At 55.0% G+C, this 15,880-nt stretch overlaps 2 protein-coding genes and 2 non-coding genes across 4 annotated transcripts; 2 read left to right on the top strand and 2 right to left on the bottom strand.

The window, feature by feature from the left end:
• Positions 1-2,707: 2,707 nt before the first annotated feature.
• Positions 2,708-2,780, bottom strand: Trnaf-gaa (transfer RNA phenylalanine (anticodon GAA)). Its single transcript has one exon. It is a non-coding gene; the product is annotated as a tRNA-Phe (tRNA).
• A 121-nt stretch (positions 2,781-2,901) lies between these two features.
• Positions 2,902-2,975, top strand: Trnan-guu (transfer RNA asparagine (anticodon GUU)). The gene has a single exon. It is a non-coding gene; the product is annotated as a tRNA-Asn (tRNA).
• A 137-nt stretch (positions 2,976-3,112) lies between these two features.
• Ndufs7 (NADH:ubiquinone oxidoreductase core subunit S7) lies at positions 3,113-9,351 on the top strand. Its single transcript, XM_050123431.1, has 8 exons — positions 3,113-3,228; positions 6,246-6,282; positions 6,775-6,843; positions 7,012-7,135; positions 7,851-8,030; positions 8,101-8,147; positions 8,619-8,707; positions 9,190-9,351. The coding sequence occupies exons 1-8, from the start codon at positions 3,213-3,215 to the stop codon at positions 9,285-9,287; spliced, it is 660 nt and encodes a 219-aa protein (XP_049979388.1). The 5' UTR covers positions 3,113-3,212; the 3' UTR covers positions 9,288-9,351.
• Positions 9,352-10,722: 1,371 nt separating this feature from the next.
• Positions 10,723-13,266, bottom strand: Gamt (guanidinoacetate N-methyltransferase). Its single transcript, XM_050123430.1, has 6 exons — positions 12,997-13,266; positions 12,026-12,171; positions 11,875-11,938; positions 11,543-11,610; positions 11,343-11,453; positions 10,723-11,020 (listed from the first exon to the last, which is right to left on the bottom strand). Exons 1-6 carry the CDS (start codon positions 13,175-13,177, stop codon positions 10,880-10,882), a joined length of 711 nt encoding a protein of 236 aa, XP_049979387.1. The 5' UTR covers positions 13,178-13,266; the 3' UTR covers positions 10,723-10,879.
• Between the last annotated feature and the right edge of the window lie 2,614 nt (positions 13,267-15,880).

Genomic DNA, 15,880 nt, shown 5'->3' with positions numbered 1-15,880 from the left:
CCATATTCTCCACACTCGGGGTCTTACACCTCAGGTTTTGACCAGCTGTCAAGAAAAAGAAACCAGAGAGGACTCACCCCTTCCTTGCCAGTGCCCCCATATCCTCCATGGCTCTTAGTGTCCTATGCTCAGGGCCTTCGACCTTCTGACACCAGCTCTTATTCAGGGCTTCCTAGGCCCTGTGGAGGGATGAACTCATTGTGTGCCCCTGCTGTGATGGGGTGTCCTGAGGCCTCTCCTTCTGCAGCACTGGGAGGGGATGGTTCTGAGGCCTCCAACCCCATCCCTAGACTCCCTGGTGCCAACACCTCCTCTAGCTCAGGGACCACAACCCTATGTCACCTGACTCCCAGACCCTACATAATGAAGACTCAAACCCCCTCAATAGGCGACAGGTGGCCAGCGGACAGAGGCATGGGTGAGGATCCTGACTCACTGGTGAACTGTGGAGCGTGACACTATGTCATGCTAAGAGAACGGGAAGTGTCCCTAAGTCTCACCTGTCTGTTCTGCGTGGTTGTCCCCTGACCCCTCTCCATCTGCCAGGCTCGTGGTACCTGCAGATTGGGTCAATAGTGGGCAGTGGGCAGTGGGCAGAGGCTGGGCAAGGACAGCACACTAAGGCTGAGCACTTCTTCAGTGATGAAGCCCCTGCTGCCTTTGCCAATCTCCCCTGCCTATTCCCCAAGGATTTGCTGGGGGGAGGGAGATGAGTAGGTGTGGGAGTGGGTGTGTCTGTGCAAACTTACACTTGAGTGTGGTGTGTGTGTGTGCAAACTTATGCTCGAGTTGTGTGTGGTGTGCGTGCGTGTGCAAACTTGTGCTTGAGTGTGGTGTGCGTGTGTGTGCAAACTTATGCTTGAGTTTTGTGTGTGTGTGTATTTGAGAGAGGGGCACTCTGTGCTTCTACTAAGCTATCTGGCTGCCCCCTTCCACATTTAGTGAGAATCTCACTGTCGTCCCAGGTTTGCCTCAAACACCAAGTAGCACAAGGTAGCCTTGAATTCTCAGGACTACCGCCCTAGTCACTCTATCTCCCTTTCTCTTGAGACAAGGTCTCTCTACAGCCCTGGCTGTCCTGGAACCTGCTATGTCGACAGGCCTGGCCTCAAACTCAGAGATCTGGCTCCTTCAGCCTTAAAAATGTCAGGATCCCAGTTGGATACCACCATGTTCCACTGAGAAGGCGTCAACCGATGCCATGCTGGGGACCCCATAACCTCATCTAACCCCGGCACTGCCAAAGGTCCACCTCAGATTACAGTCAACACAGGACTGCGCATGCTGAGTTTCCCTCACCTGCGGAGCCAGCATCGCAAGGGTGCCAGGAAGGCAGTGAGGGGCGGCTGTAGAGACAGCCTCCGGTTAGCTGGACATTATCAGGACACAAGCTGCTGTCACGGAAGGTTTGGGTGCGGCTCAGGCAGCACCAGACTAACCTGCAGGAGGCCTTAGCTCTGGGAATCTCACGATATAGAATGGCTCAGCTGGCTGTGGCCTACCTAGGACCCCTCTGAACTCTATTTGCAGATGGGCATGGTAGAGTCGAGACTGGAGGATTACCTTGAAGGCCAGCCTAGGCTACAGAGTGAAGCTCAGAACCTAGAAGATTTTTTTCCAAACCATAGCTCTTTCCTGGCCACCCCAGCATTCACACCGCCCCCCCATACTTCTGCCTGCCCTCCTCACAGCTCGCCAGGGTGCTGTCCCCTATAGAAACTCCGGAACTCCTGTGGTTTACCCATTTTGTGAACTGGACACAACTGTGTAAACACAGTACACTCTCCTGTTAATTTGGGTTTAGTGTTAAGATTTATTTATTTTTGGTTGTGTGTGTGTGTGTGTGTGTGTGAGTGTGAGTGCAAGGCAGATGTTGGTACCAAGGCAGAGGAGAACGTTCAGGATCAGTTCTCTACTGCCATCTTGTGGAATCCGGTGGTCTAGCTTGGGCTTGGCAGCAAAGTGCTTTTATCCGCTGAGCCATAGGCCAACCTCTGGCCTCGAAACTACTGTGTAGCCAAGAACAATCTCCCTTGTGCCTGAGTGCCGGGCCGTGCCCAGGTCGCGGGGTGCAGGGGTGGAACCCGGGGGCTTCCACATGATAGTGAAGAGTGAACTTCACCTTCCTGGATTTGATTCTTTTTATCTTATTTATTATTTTTAAAGTTAATTAACTTATTTGTTTGTTTAGGGTTTTTAAGACAGGGTGTCTCTGTGTAGCCCTGGAACTAGCTCTGTAGAGAGAGGCTGGCTTTAAACTCACGGAACTCTCCTGAGTGCTGGGATTATTATGATTTTATTTTATGTGTGCAGGTGGTTTGGCCTCTTGCATACCTGGTGCCTGAAGAGGTCAGAAGAGACCTTGGAACTGGAACTCCAGATGGTTCTTCTTCTTATTGTTTATTATTATTATTATTATTATTATTATTATTACTATTATGACGATTGGCTTTTTGACTTCGAGCCAATCTTCCTGCTTCTCTGAAGTGCTGGAATGACAGGCGTGAAATATTTCACCCTGAAATTTTTAGATTCCATACTCAATAATTGCTTTAACCCTACCAATTTAAAGAATATTATATTGATCTCCAACGTCTAAAAATAATTTAAAAATTAAATGTCGGATTGGAAAAATTCAGCGTTATGGGTGAAAACGTAACAAAAAAAATCTCAAAAATACCAGATACATTAAATGACTCAAAACAACTGCCGAAACCCGGGATCGAACCAGGGACCTTTAGATCTTCAGTCTAACGCTCTCCCAACTGAGCTATTTCGGCATACCGACTAGCACTCCTCCTGCCCGGACTCCGCCCCGTGTGTAGCTACTGTGCGCAAGCGCACGTCACAGCCCTTATACATAGCCTTGTAGGACTATGCTAGAGACTCTTTTTCAGCGCTGTCTCTGTGGCGCAATCGGTTAGCGCGTTCGGCTGTTAACCGAAAGGTTGGTGGTTCGAGCCCACCCAGGGACGCGCACGCTCGAGTATTATTTTTTTTCCCCGAAAAAGCCCTTGCTTTTGTTGCAGTTCACTATCACAGGAGGCTGGAAGCTCGCAGTGCGCGCGCGCGATCACAGGCAGTAAAGTAAACGCGTCGGAACGACTCCGCTTCTATGTTCCGGTTTCCGTTAGTGCCTATTTGCGCGAAGGACCAGACCCGGAACGCTTTGGAGGACGGACCGCAGAGGTTGTCTGAAGGCCGAGACCAAGATGGCGGCGCTGGCGGGTGAGTGAGCCCTGAGCTCAGGATAGCAGGTCGGCCTTGGGCTGCGAGCTGGGGCAGAGGGGACCTTGGGGGCCCAAGCGCCGTAGGGAGCCACGTTGGCGTCTCGGCCCTCGGTAATGTCGGGGTCCGGGATCGGGCCGAAGTGCGTTTGGATCCACATCACACATTCTGTCAGCTGTGGACCTCCTCCTGTTATTGCGGCAGATTCTAGTCGGGGACGCTGAGGCCCGTCTGTCTCGATAGCAGGAGCCCGCTGATGTCCTTGAAACACAGAGAGCGAGGCAGGGAGCGGACCCAGGGCCGTCAGGCTACACACCCGGGCACTTGCGCCTCCATCATAGCCCTGGGCAGCCAGCCAGGGCCTCTAGCATTGCAAATGTCTCGGTTTCCCTATGGAAGCCTTGGTGCCGGTCTCTTTATATACAGGGATTATCCGCGAACGCAGTCTGGCGTGCTGAGCGACCCTTGATAAGTTTCCCTTAGCAGACCGTCTTAACCCCTAGATGGTGGCACTGTTGACACTAGGAACCGGCGATCTCAGGCGGTCGGGTCTCACTCCACCTGGGTTCTGTTGTTGCTTTGAGACAGGGTCTCATGAAGGCTAGGTTGGCCTCAAACTCACTATTTATCTTGAGGACGAACTTGAAGCCTCCACCCCTTGAGGGCTGGGTGACTGGCGTGCACCATGCACCCTCGTGCCCATTTCTGCAGCACTTGGGAGGGAACTTAAGGGCTTGGTGCGTGCTAGGCAAGGACTCTGCCAACGGAACTTCAGCGCCAGCCGTTTTGTTTTTAAGACAGAATCTCCCGTGTGGGAGGCTGACCTTGAACTCCTGTTCCTCCAGCATCCCCTCCCCCCCTTGAACTGGTCCTCCAGCAACTCCCCCCTCCCCTTGAACTCCTGGTCCTCCAGCATCCCCCTCCCCAACTCCTGGTCCTCCAGCACCCACCCCCCAAGTGCTAGGATGACACCCCCCCCCCCCCCTGAACTGGTCCTCCAGCACCCACCCCCCAAGTGCTAGGATGACAGATTTGGACTTGAACTTTTTTTGGTTGGTTGGTTGGTTTTGAAGACAGGGTTTCTCTGAAACTGTCTTGGCTGTCCTGGAACTCACTCTGTAGACCAGGCTGACCGCAAACTCACAGAAATCCTCCTGCCTCTGCTTTCCTCAGTACTGGGATTAAAGATGTGTGGCACCACGGCCTGGTGATTTTGTTTTCCTTTAAGATGGGTCTTTCTGTGTGGCCTAGGTTATACCAAACTAATGGTGCTCTGCCTCCATCTCTCATGCTGGGGTTACAGACCTGGGCAGTATGCCAAGCCCAGCTGTGGCATGGACACTGTGAGGACTGGAAGGAGTGGGTTCATGGCATTGACTGCTGCTTCCTGAGCTCACTCAGGACTGGCTGTGCACTTGCCGATGAACAGGTGATAGACCTTATTACCAATTGCTGTGTTTTTCTACCCATAGTTGGATCTGAAGGAAAAGCTAATTTTCATTAATACTTTAGGGCAGCAAAGACGATGTTTGCGGTAGAGCATTGTCGGGTACAGCTATGAACCTAGTCCTGTGGAGGCTGAGGCAAGAGGAAGCTGATGAACCCAGCCTGGGCTAGACCCTGAGACCCTGCTTTAAAAGAAGGATCCCTAGGATCCCTGTGAGTTCTAGGCCAGCCTGGTCTCCAGGTCAGCCAAGGGTGCACAGTGAGACCCTTTAAAAACAGAAGGAGAAAGAAAGCGGGAAGAGGCGGAGGCCTGGGATGTGACCCAGTATTGAAGCACTCACTGAGCTTCAAGGCCCCACGTCTGATTCGCAGCATGACAGCACAAAGGTCTGGTCCAAGCCGGGTTTGGTGCTATCTGCTGCAATCCTAGCTGCTCGGAAGGCTCTCTTGAGGTCGGAGTTGAGAGCTTGCCCAGGCAACATAGAGAGACCCTGTGGCCCTTAAAACCAAAGCCTGATGCTGGCACCCCAACCACTTAGTAGGGCATTTACTTCACTGTTAGTTTATTCAAAGCCTTAAATTTTCATCTGGGAAACCAAGGCCAGTGTGTGCCCTCAGACTGGAGTCTAGGCCTTGCAGACTTTGGTCCAAGCCTCAGGCCACAGTCATGACCTTGGAAACTGAACTAGGTTGAAGTGAGGAGAGCTGAGGCAGGAGGGACAGCATGGAAAGCAGCTGTGAACCCTAGCCCAGGTTCAGAGACAGAATAGTCCCCAAGTCATTGTGGGGAGGGGGGCTCCGTCTCAGGTGAGGCCTCCTCCCTCTTTACCACCAAGACAGGGTCTCCCTGTGTAGCCCTGGCTTACTGGAACTTGCTATATAGACCAGGTTGGCCCTGAACTCACAGAGTTCCAATAGTGTTTCCTCGGTGCTGGGATTAAAGGCATGCACCTCCACACCCAGCTCCAGGTCACAGAAACTTACCTTGTGGTCCTGGAAGCTGAATTCAGGGTCAGGGTGTCACAAGTGTCACCTGCCCATAACCTCATGAGGTTATTCTTGTATTTGTATTAATCTCTGTACCCCACCCCTGGTTGGTTTTTGTTTGTTTGTGTGTCTTTAATACTGTTTGGGTTTTTCCAGTGTGTAAGCCAGGCTGTTCTAGATCATGCAACCCCCTGTCTCAATCTCCAGAGTGCTGGGATGCCATTTGTACATCTTCGGACCTGTTTCACATCTGTCCTCACAAAACACCCAGTCCTGCTACCTCAGGGCACATCTTAGTGGCCTCTGGAGGGGCTCATGCAAACAGGCCCCATTCCCGGGTGCTGGGGCGAAGGGGCCAACACATGACTAGCTCCATCCCACCCTCAAAGCTGCCCTTGGACTGCATCCTGCTGTGTGGAGATGTAGGACAGGTTACTCGGGAGCAGCTGGTTGGGGTCCTGGCAAGGCATGGGAGGCAGAGGGAGGCTCAGCCAAGGCTCAAGAAGTGTGCTGGAGCTCTGCAGGGAAGGGCTGTGACCCAGAACTAAACTGCTGGACCCAAGCTGCTATGCTTCTCTCCCCAGCTCCTGGTCTCTTCTGTGTGCGGATCCTGGGCCTACGGTGAGTGTGCCTTTCTGTCACAAATCCAGCCTGCTGTCAGGGCACAGCACGGAGCTGCAGGGCTTGGAGCCAGGAGGGTCCCTCTGTAGTGTCCAGCAGGTTCAGGAAGGCTGACCAGGTGTCCTCCTTACATGGTGTGTGGGGACTGTCTGGAAGGGCGATGGCCAAGGAGGGACAGCACTTGAGGCCCTCATAGCTCACGTACTGCCTGTCCCAGCAAGGTGCTCTATGACCACTTCCCCGGACCTCCGCAGGCTGGCTGCCTCAGAACAGGTAAAGGGCTTCAAGCACAGCACCTCAGGACTGTCCTGGCGAGGACATTTGACAGCCCGTTGACCAGCTGGTGTTCTCAGACGCAAAGAGCACAGCACAGGTCATGTCTGAGAGAGCAGGATGGCCCGTAGATGAGGCAGGGACCGTGGGTGGGCAAGGAAGTGGGAAGGAACGGCTGCTTGGGGCCTGGTGGCCTTTCACCGCTGTCCCTGTTCGCAGGTCCAGCATAGACACAGTGGCCCAGGTGCGCAGAGTCCATCAGAGTGTGGCCTCCAAGGGCCCGAGCAGGTAATCCAGGCTTTGGGGAGAGGCCCCAGTGCTGTCTTCCAGGCCCTCCACTCAGGTGCTGCCTACACCCTGCCCCGCCCTATGATCTTGCCTCTCTAGTGTGTCCCAGACAGGACACTGGGGTCACCTAGCCAACTCTCCCCCATGCCATGTGCTCTGTCTCCTTAGCACACAGTCTGCTGTGCCCAAGGCTGCAGGGGGGGCTGTGGTTCCCAAGCCCTCCCATCTTCCCAGAAACCGGGCCGAGTATGTGGTGGCCAAGCTGGATGACCTCATCAACTGGGCACGCCGGGTAAGTCCCCTTCCCATCAGGGCTCTGCTGAGGCTCCTTCCCAAGGGCCCAGCTGCCCGCCCAGCCGTCACTCCGGATGGCTGGATGACGGCCTTCAGCAGACCTCCTCTGTCTCTCTGTGGTCCTGGCTATCCTGCACATCTTAAGAGCATTTTATTATATTTATCTGTTTTGTAAAGTGTGTGTCTATGCATGCCTGTGCACCATACCATGTGTGTAGAAGCCAGAGGACAGCTTGAAGGACTCGGTCCCCTCCTTCTACCATGTAGGTCCCAGGGATCAAATTCAAGTCACACATTAACTAGGTCCCTTCTCTTAAAGATGATTGGTTAACAAAGCTTGCCCGTTCCAGGTTCTCTGACTTACTGGCAAGTCCTTTACTCATTGAGACATCTCACGAGCGGATGAAAATGCCTTTTTAAGTTGTGGATTGTTTTATTGAGACGGCAGTTTCAGCCCAGACACATCGGCTGGGTCTCAGATTCAGGCGCAGGGCAGTCGGATCCATGAGGAGCTTATGCACTGTGGATAGAGTTCAGGGATTCCAAGAGGGGGTATTCCTGATGCCCAGTGCAGCAGCTTGACTTAGAGGCCACCTGAGTCCTGGGTCTGCAGCAGGCACTAGCCTCATGTGACTGCCAAGCCCTCAGTGTCACTGTGCCCACAAGGTGGAGGGTGTGTTGAACAGACGTGTGACCTGCCCCTGCCCTCACAGAGCTCCCTGTGGCCGATGACCTTTGGCCTGGCATGCTGCGCAGTGGAGATGATGCACATGGCCGCCCCACGGTATGACATGGACCGCTTTGGTGTGGTGTTCCGTGCCAGCCCGCGTCAGGCCGACGTGATGATTGTAGCTGGCACACTTACCAACAAGATGGCCCCTGCACTCCGCAAGGTACACCTGGTCTCCTTGGTTCCTTCTCCTGCCCAGCCCCCCACAGACACTTGACCTGAGTGTCTTTTAGGTGTACGACCAGATGCCTGAGCCTCGCTATGTGGTGTCCATGGGGAGGTGAGTGTGTACTCGGTGAGCTCAAGGCCAGCTTGAACTACATTAGTGAGATCCTGCTTCAAACGATAAAACATAAAGTGCCACGGTTAGGTTAGAGATTCACCCCAGCGTGCAGGAATATGGGGTCCATCCCCAGCGCCAGGTAACACAGGTAGGTGGCACATGCCTGTCATCTTCAGGTCATCTACTATGTAGTGAATTCCAGACTTTTGTGAGGCCATCTTAGATCCCACAGTCCCACCCCAGGTCCATCAGCAGAAATGCTTGGTTGAGGGCACTTTTCCATGTGATTATCATTGCCACTTGCATCCCAATTTCCCACAGAAGGTTCTAGAAGCCCCCTTTACTGAACCCAGTTCTTATCCAAATGTAGGGTCTGGCCCTTGTATTTTCTCCTCTCCCAAGGCCAGGATGAAGGGTGTGGGGTGGGCTGGGTGGACCTGCATCTGAACTGCCTCACCCTCTCCCTAGCTGTGCCAATGGTGGGGGCTACTACCACTACTCCTACTCGGTGGTGCGAGGCTGCGACCGTATTGTGCCCGTGGACATCTATGTGCCAGGTGAGGCCAGCCACCCTGCCCCGCTCCACCAGACAGTGTCCTGTGTCCTGGAGAGCGGAAGGACAGATGTGATGTCCCGGTCCCCCACTGCCCAGTCTGTCTTACTCTGTGTTCACTGGCCACTGCCCCCAGCAGGGCCTTCTGGCAGCAGCCTGCAGGGCAACAAGGGCCAGCTAAATGGGGAGGGGGCGCAGCTCCTGGCTGCGTTCCTGAGGCCTTTGGCATTCTGAGACCTGGAATCTCAAGATGCCCTGGCCCAAGCTTCCTGCCCATCTCCCTGACCCAGTGGTCCAGTTTCTGTGAGTGACTCTTCCTGAGGACCCCGCTGGTCACCAGAGTCATAACCTGGGCCCTTCTCTGTGTGGAGTGGGTGTCGAGAGGCCCAACACAGCAAGGACACTTATCCCTTCAAAGCCAACCCCAGAGTACCCCAAGAGTCTTCCATGTGTGCCCGTGGGGGTCTCAGCGTGTGTGTCCTTCAGGCTGCCCGCCCACAGCCGAGGCGCTGCTCTACGGAATCCTGCAGCTGCAGCGGAAAATCAAGCGTGAGCAGAAGCTGAAGATCTGGTACCGCAGGTAGAGCCACCAGGCCGAGCGGCTCAGCTCCGGAACCCCAGTGTGAATAAACCCACCCTAGTCCTGTGTGTGCTCTGTGTGGACTGTGGCCCAGTGGGGAGGCATCACACAGGGCATGTCCTGTGCCCTCTGTAAGGACTGCTGGCCCTGCCGTAGAGGAGCAGGAAACTGGAGGCCCCTCAGTCTCAATGGCTTGTGCGCTCACACCTAAGCCTTGGGGCTCAGACTGCGACTTCTGCCCACTGTGCAGCTCAAGCTAGTCACTCCCCTAGACACATCCCTGGCCTGCTGTCTGCCCTGGGAGGAGGAGACTCAGCTAGATGCCCCCTTGTATGAGCATGAGCCAAGGGTCTGTTTGCATGGCTCAGCCTCTGTGCCATGCAGATCTTCACTCTGCAGCTCGTGACAGCAGTGGCCCTGGGATCTGGCATTCCTCTCTTTAAAAGTATACACTGTTCCTCCAGCCTGGACACCTCCATGCCAGAAGAGGGCACCAGGTCAAAGTACAGATGGCTGTGAGCCATCATGTGGTTGCTGAGAATTGAACTCAGGACCTCAGGAAGAGTAGCCAGTGCTCTTATCCTCTGAGCCATCTCTCCAGCCCCAGGATCTGGCATTTCTAGCTGATGGGCTGGGGTGATACATCTTGGCAACCCAGGACATGGAAGGGGCAGGTGCCTGCCCATCCCAAGGGGAGTTTTTTTTGTGTTTTAACAGATAGGGTCAGCTGGGCGGTGGTGGCGCAGCCTTTAATCCCAGCACTCGGGAGGCAGAGGCAGGCGGATCTCTGTGAGTCTGAGACCAGCCTGGTCTACAAGAGCTAGTTCCAGGACAGGCTCCAAAACCACAGAGAAATCCTGTCTCAAAAAACAAACAAACAAAAAAACCATATAGGGTCTCTTTGTGTAGCCCTGGTTGTCCTAGAACTCACTTTGTGGACCAGACTGACCTCGAACTCAAGAGATCCACCTGCTTCTGCCTTCCAAGGGCTGGGGTTAAAGGTCACCATAACATGCCCTGCTCCAAGCTTTTAAGACAAGGCTCTGTTAAGGTTGGGACTCTCCAGGCAGAGGGACAGCCTGCTCCCTGCTGTAAATGCTGAACCTGGCCTTAGTGCTGGGGAAGGGGCTGTGGGGAGGATTTCTTGTGACAAGGGCAGGGTGTGAGCAGAGGGGTCTCTAGGAGCTGGGTATAGGCTACAGGCTGAGGCAGTCACTCTCAGGGCCAGGCAGGGGCTGCAGTGTGGACCTGGTTAGTACATTTGATAGCATACATTTGCAGAGTAAGGTGTCCTGGCTTGGTGTGGGCTGGGCTTCCTGCTGAAAATGGACAATGGTTCGTTGGTCATGTCTGGGCAGGGCAATGGGGCAACAGTGATGGATAACTGCATGTTCTGAACCCAGATGTGCCCTCCCTCCAGCTCACTGTCCAGCCACCAGTCCTTTTGTTAGGATTTATTTTATCCCTGAGCTCTGGGAAGGTAGCTGGGCCAGCAAGAGTGTCACAGTTTAGGGACAGCTGAGAGGCTGGAGCTCACAACTCCAGCCACCAAGGCACTGAAGAGGATATCCGCTCATTCCAACCTGGGCCAGTCGCTCAGTGCTTGGTGACCAGGGGAGCGATCATCTCAGGGAAGGCGTAGTAACGGCAGTCTGCTGGCGGCACCAGTGCCATCACCTCGGTGCGAATGTTCTCTCTCCGAAAGCCCGCCTCCTGCAGCGCAGGCACCTGTGTCTCCTGTAGGGAGGGGCACATGGGACAGGACTGGGGGTTGGTGTGACAGAACCTTGGCTTCTAGTCCCTGACAAGCATCATCACACAGACCCACTGCCAGCCTGCAGGTTCAGGAGAGCGTCAATCTCTAAGCTAAGTGTGGCCACACAAGTAGAGGGCAGTGGGTAGGGCCGCACTGGCACTGGGGATCCACGGGAGGCTTAAACAATGGGAAATCGCAGTACTGCCTGACCCACTGAAGACCTCTGGCCTCTGAGGTCAGAGGTCAACCACAGTCACTCCCAAGGTCACTGCTCCAGGCTTCGGAGCTATCAGGTGGTCGCACCTCAAACATGGTGGTGATGTCTGTGTACTTGGACTTCATCAGTTCCCCCCAGGATGTGAGGTTGCAGTAGGTGAGGACGCCCCCGGGCTTCAGCAAGCGGAAAGCATGGTTCTGCAAAGAGAGGCCAGTGGATGGGGTAGGGGCTGTGGGAAGAGAGGTGTCCCATGCCCTGCCCACCACTCCTGGCCCCACAGCCCCACCTTTATGAAGCTGAACTGGTGAGTGTGCCAGGTCTCCTCAGACAGTGGGTATGTGTCATATAAGATCCCTGCAGAGACAACACAGGCCTGGCAGACAGCATCGCACACCTCATCTGACCCAGCCACAGCTGCTCATTCCTGCCCTCTCTAGTCTGTCCCCAGTGCACACTGGAGGTGCGCAGAGGACCTCTCCTTACACCACGTACATCCTGGGACTCAGACCTGACGGCAAGCCCCACCAGTCTAATAGTGCAATGGCTGCCAAGAAGGACCGAGGGTCAGCATTTTCCCTGGAGCGTGGCCCCTTTGCTGGGCTCACAGAGCCTTCTCACCATCAAAGTGGCCATCAGGCAGTGTAGGCGCCACCTCCTCCCATAGGCCTTTCAAGGGAACAACCTTGGAAAGGAAAGAAGATTGGGGGTCAAATGGTTCCCCAGGACCACCTAACCCCAGGGTACTCCCAGATTGCCACCCCAGTGGTACCTTGTGTGGCTGTTGCAGGGCCCAGCCTTGTAGGCGCTGGAAGACCCCATCATTGCACTCAATAATCCAGTGTTCTTCTATGGGGGCCTGTTGCACCCTGGAGGCCGCAATGGCCATACCAAAGCCCACTTCCAGGACACGACCCCCTGGAAGTACAAAACACAGGGAGGCTGCCTTGGCTGGGGGGGGGGCGGTGGGAGACATGGGGCTGGGGCCCAGCTGCCAGTCACATGCCTCAAGGACAACCAGCCAGCGACAGAACAAAGTAACACAATAGTGTGGGCCCTGGACAGCTGCCAATCAGAGTGGCTGGCCTGGGAGGCTATGGACAGGCACAGCTCTTGTCTTGGACCTGATCCCAGGGATCCCTGGACTCTGAGCCCCTGCCCACGCTGCTGTTTGTGCTATGGCCCTTATCTGTGGAGTTAGCAAGGAACAAGCCCGGCTTGGATGCCTGACACCTGCAGCCCCCTTAACCCATGTTTCATTCATCACTTGACCCTAGGTCCCCATCTGCCTGCCGGGGGTGAACTTGAGGCTCATTGCCCATCTGCTCTGTTTTAGGCTGGGGAGCCCCAAACACCAATCAACCTCTCTCAACCAGCAGTTCCTGACCACAGCTGCAAGACAGCTGCCTCTCTGCTCAGTTTTCCCAAGCTATTCTTAGCCACAGTCCGGAGAGACTCCCGACCAGCCCCCGCCCCTCCACTCTGTCCCTCAGTTCCACTCAGGTCTGTGATCGGAAGACCCACCCTCCAAGCCAGCCCCAGGAATAGAAGTCTTTCCCCTCTGCAGAGAGGAAGTTACAGTTGGAGGCAGGCGCCTCTCATGTGCGTCCACATTTTGGCAACACCCTCCCTTCCTGGCCAAGGTGGTCCCGGGGTAGGTCCAGGCAAGGAAACTGAGGCACGAGCACGCATGGGAACTCCCGCACGTCTGAGCTGCAACCTCAGTTTCCTCGGACAGGGTACCTCTGGAGGAGGCTATCGCCGCCAGCGCATGCATGTAGGGGGTCTCCCAACGCTCCATCACCGGCTTGCCCAGGATCTGCAGGTGCGTGTCGGACGCGTCATAGGCCGCGGGAGCCGCTCGCCATGCGGGGCCGCAGTCCTCGCCGGGAGCGAAGAGCGGGCTGGCAGCAGAGGAGCTCATGGTGAGGTTCTGCACTTCAGGCCGGGAGGATGGGGCGGTGGAGCGGCGGCGGGGCTGCAGGAGGCGGGGTGGGGCGTTGACTGTGAGTCCTGAAACAGTTCAGCCAAGTGCTGGGATGGGAGGGCGGAGCCTGGGGCGGGGGCGGGGCCTATGGCCCTGAGGGTGTCTGGTGAGCTCGCCGGCGGGGCGAGGCCTACTGGCTAGGGCTGAGCCTGGGGAAGGAGTCCGGCCCAGGATTGGGTGGGTGGAGCCATCAGAAGGGGTGGGGCATTTCTCTGGGAGGATGTCCCTCCTACTGGTGTGGACCTGGGTAGTCCGAACCTGAGGATGAGATGGAGCATGCAGGCTCTGCTTTGGGTGGGGGCTGCTGGCTGGAAGAGTAAAGTTCTGTTAGGAGCGGATCTGTGGGCTGGGGATGATCTTGCAGTGATGGGCAGGGGAGGATTCCAGCCTTTTGCTATAGATGGGGCCTATGGGCTGGGACAGAATCCAGTCTTCTGTAAGGAATGCAGGCAGGAGCCCTACAGGATGGAGCCTGTGCTAGGGCAGAGTCCAGCCTTCTGCTAGAGGCGGGACCAGAGCGATGGGGTGGGGTCACCCTTCTGCTAAGTATGAGGGACAGAGCTAAGGAGCAGGGCCAGCGGGCTGAGGCGGTGATATCCAGCCTTTTGCCACGGATGGGGAAAGAGCCATGGGGTAGGTGTTTCTGAAATAGGATGAAATGTAGCCTTCTGCTAGTGGCCTGCTTCCACGGGTAGGGTGGGGCCTAGCCTGCTTGGGACTAGGTAGAACTGCCCGGGCCTATCTTTCGGCCGAGGGCTGGGGTTGGAAGCAAGGAGTCTGGCAACTAGGGTTTTTGTTTGGGGGCTTGGGTGGAGTTCAGCCTTTTGCAAAGGACGGGGCACGGTGATGGGGCGAGGCCTACGGCTCTGGGCGGGGCTTAGTTGTCTAGCCACGAAGTTGGAGCCATGAGGGCCCGGACCTACTTGCTGGGAACAGGCCAGTGTCGTGGAGAGTGTGATATGCCATCAGGTGCACGCCGAGGCTTCTGCAAGAGTGGGCCGAGATACATGGATCCATGGGCATTTTGAGCAAGACCTGAGTTTCTGCATTTGCCTGACTGGCTCACGCGGATTCTATTTTACTGTCCTGTCTGGAGAAGCTGCCAAACTTGCTGATCCCAACATGTCCTCTTAGCTGCTCCTCCAAGTTTATTTTTTATTTGTATTTATTTGTTTATTTAGAGATAGGAGCTCACGATATAGCCCCGGCTGGCCAGGAGCTTGCTATGTAGACCAGGCTGGCTTCGAACTCACAGAGTTCTGCCTGACTCTATCTCTGAAGTGCTGGGATTAAAGGTGTGGGCCATCACGGCTGGTCTAGACATGCACTGGCCTGGTGTGGTCCAATAAGCCCTCTCACTGCCCCTCTAATCTGCATTTGTTCCTGACCAGCTCCATTTTACCCCTAGAATGCTTGGTCTGGTGGGGCGTAGCTGCCTGATGGCTTTCCTGAGCAATGCTGGAAGAATGTCTGGAATAGTAAAACTATTAGCTCTCAGAATGAACTGCCGTGGTGTCTGCTGATGCCCTCATTGTACAGACGGGGAGTTAGAACCCTGACAGTCTCAAAAAAAAAAAAAAAAAAAAAAAGTTCTGATGATCTGGCTTCTACTTTGTTTGAGGGTTGGGGGGGTTGTTTTTATTTTTTTATTTTTTTTTTTATGTGTGCAGGTGTTGTGTCTGTATGCTGCCGCTGTGCAGTTTATAGGTGTGGGGTCTGTTTCTCTTCTATGCCTCCTCTGTGTGCCATGCCCGGGGAGGCCTGAAGAGGGCATCACATCCCCTGGAGCTCAGTTACTGGCAGTTGTAAGGCCCCAAATGGATGCTTGGAATCAATCCCTGCCCTCTGGAAGAGCAGCCAGTTCTCCTGTGGCTCCAGAGAGCCTTGAGCTCCCACACAGCCAAGCATGGCCAAGGCTGTCCTACCTCCCCAGAGCCAGGGTCACCAGTGTGTCCTGCCGTGCCCGGTCTGGGCTTTGTGCTCTCCCCAGTGCACTCCAGTCCCACACCAGCCTCTACACTCCACTACTCAGAGTGGTCCTTCTGCTGACCTCGTGTGGCCTCATTAAAACACGAAATGGGAAGCTTTGCAATGCCAGCACTCCGGACTCACCAGAGTTACGCGGGGAGTTTCTGTCTCCAAACAAAACTTTGGCCTGGAGCGCCTTTAATGGTGGGAAACAGAGGCAGGTGGGTCTCTGTGAGTTTGAGGCCGGCCGGGGAGCTCCAGCTTTCGCTTCAGTCTGTTTATGGGGTGAGCTGCTGCACCAAGCTCTGGAAATGAATTATTGGTTTGGTTTGGTTTGGTTATTGATACAGACCTCACAATGCAGACCAGATTAACCTCAGATCAGGCTGGCCTTGAACCTTCCTACCTTCCTAGCCTACCTTCCTAGCCCAAGTGCTGGGAAGACCCGTGATTCTAGGGATGGAGCCCAGGGCTTTGTGACTACCAGAAGAACACTCTTCCTGCTGAGCCCCAGCCCCAGTATCTAGTTTCTAAACAATATATTAGTTTAAAGGGCTCACACCTGGTCCTTCTGACCACAGCCTATGCCTTGTGTCCCCCGGTCTCCAGTGCTATTCACTCACCCAGTCCTCACAGGGTGACAATACTCTCTTTATGAAGGTGCTGCCCTTA

The sequence above is a fragment of the Alexandromys fortis genome, unplaced genomic scaffold (genome assembly GCF_014885135.2).
Source record: "Alexandromys fortis isolate MF-2015 unplaced genomic scaffold, M_Fortis_MF-2015_v1.1 scaffold_221, whole genome shotgun sequence".
Classification (NCBI taxonomy): Eukaryota; Metazoa; Chordata; class Mammalia; order Rodentia; family Cricetidae; genus Alexandromys; species Alexandromys fortis.
This window is presented reverse-complemented; position numbering and strand designations above follow the sequence as displayed.

What these genes read in the sequence shown, in the direction of transcription:
- Gamt (XM_050123430.1), bottom strand. Translation starts at nt 13,177, where the DNA reads ATGAGCTCCTCTGCTGCCAGCCCGCTCTTCGCTCCCGGCGAGGACTGC. An exon ending in ACCAGTTCAGCTTCATAAAG is followed by an intron (nt 11,454 to 11,542) that starts GTGGGGCTGTGG and finishes CTCTCTTTGCAG; the next exon opens with AACCATGCTTTCCGCTTGCT. An exon ending in ACATCACCACCATGTTTGAG is followed by an intron (nt 11,021 to 11,342) that starts GTGCGACCACCT and finishes CCCTCCCTACAG; the next exon opens with GAGACACAGGTGCCTGCGCT.
- Ndufs7 (XM_050123431.1), top strand. An exon ending in TCATCAACTGGGCACGCCGG is followed by an intron (nt 7,136 to 7,850) that starts GTAAGTCCCCTT and finishes CTGCCCTCACAG; the next exon opens with AGCTCCCTGTGGCCGATGAC. An exon ending in TGGCCCCTGCACTCCGCAAG is followed by an intron (nt 8,031 to 8,100) that starts GTACACCTGGTC and finishes AGTGTCTTTTAG; the next exon opens with GTGTACGACCAGATGCCTGA.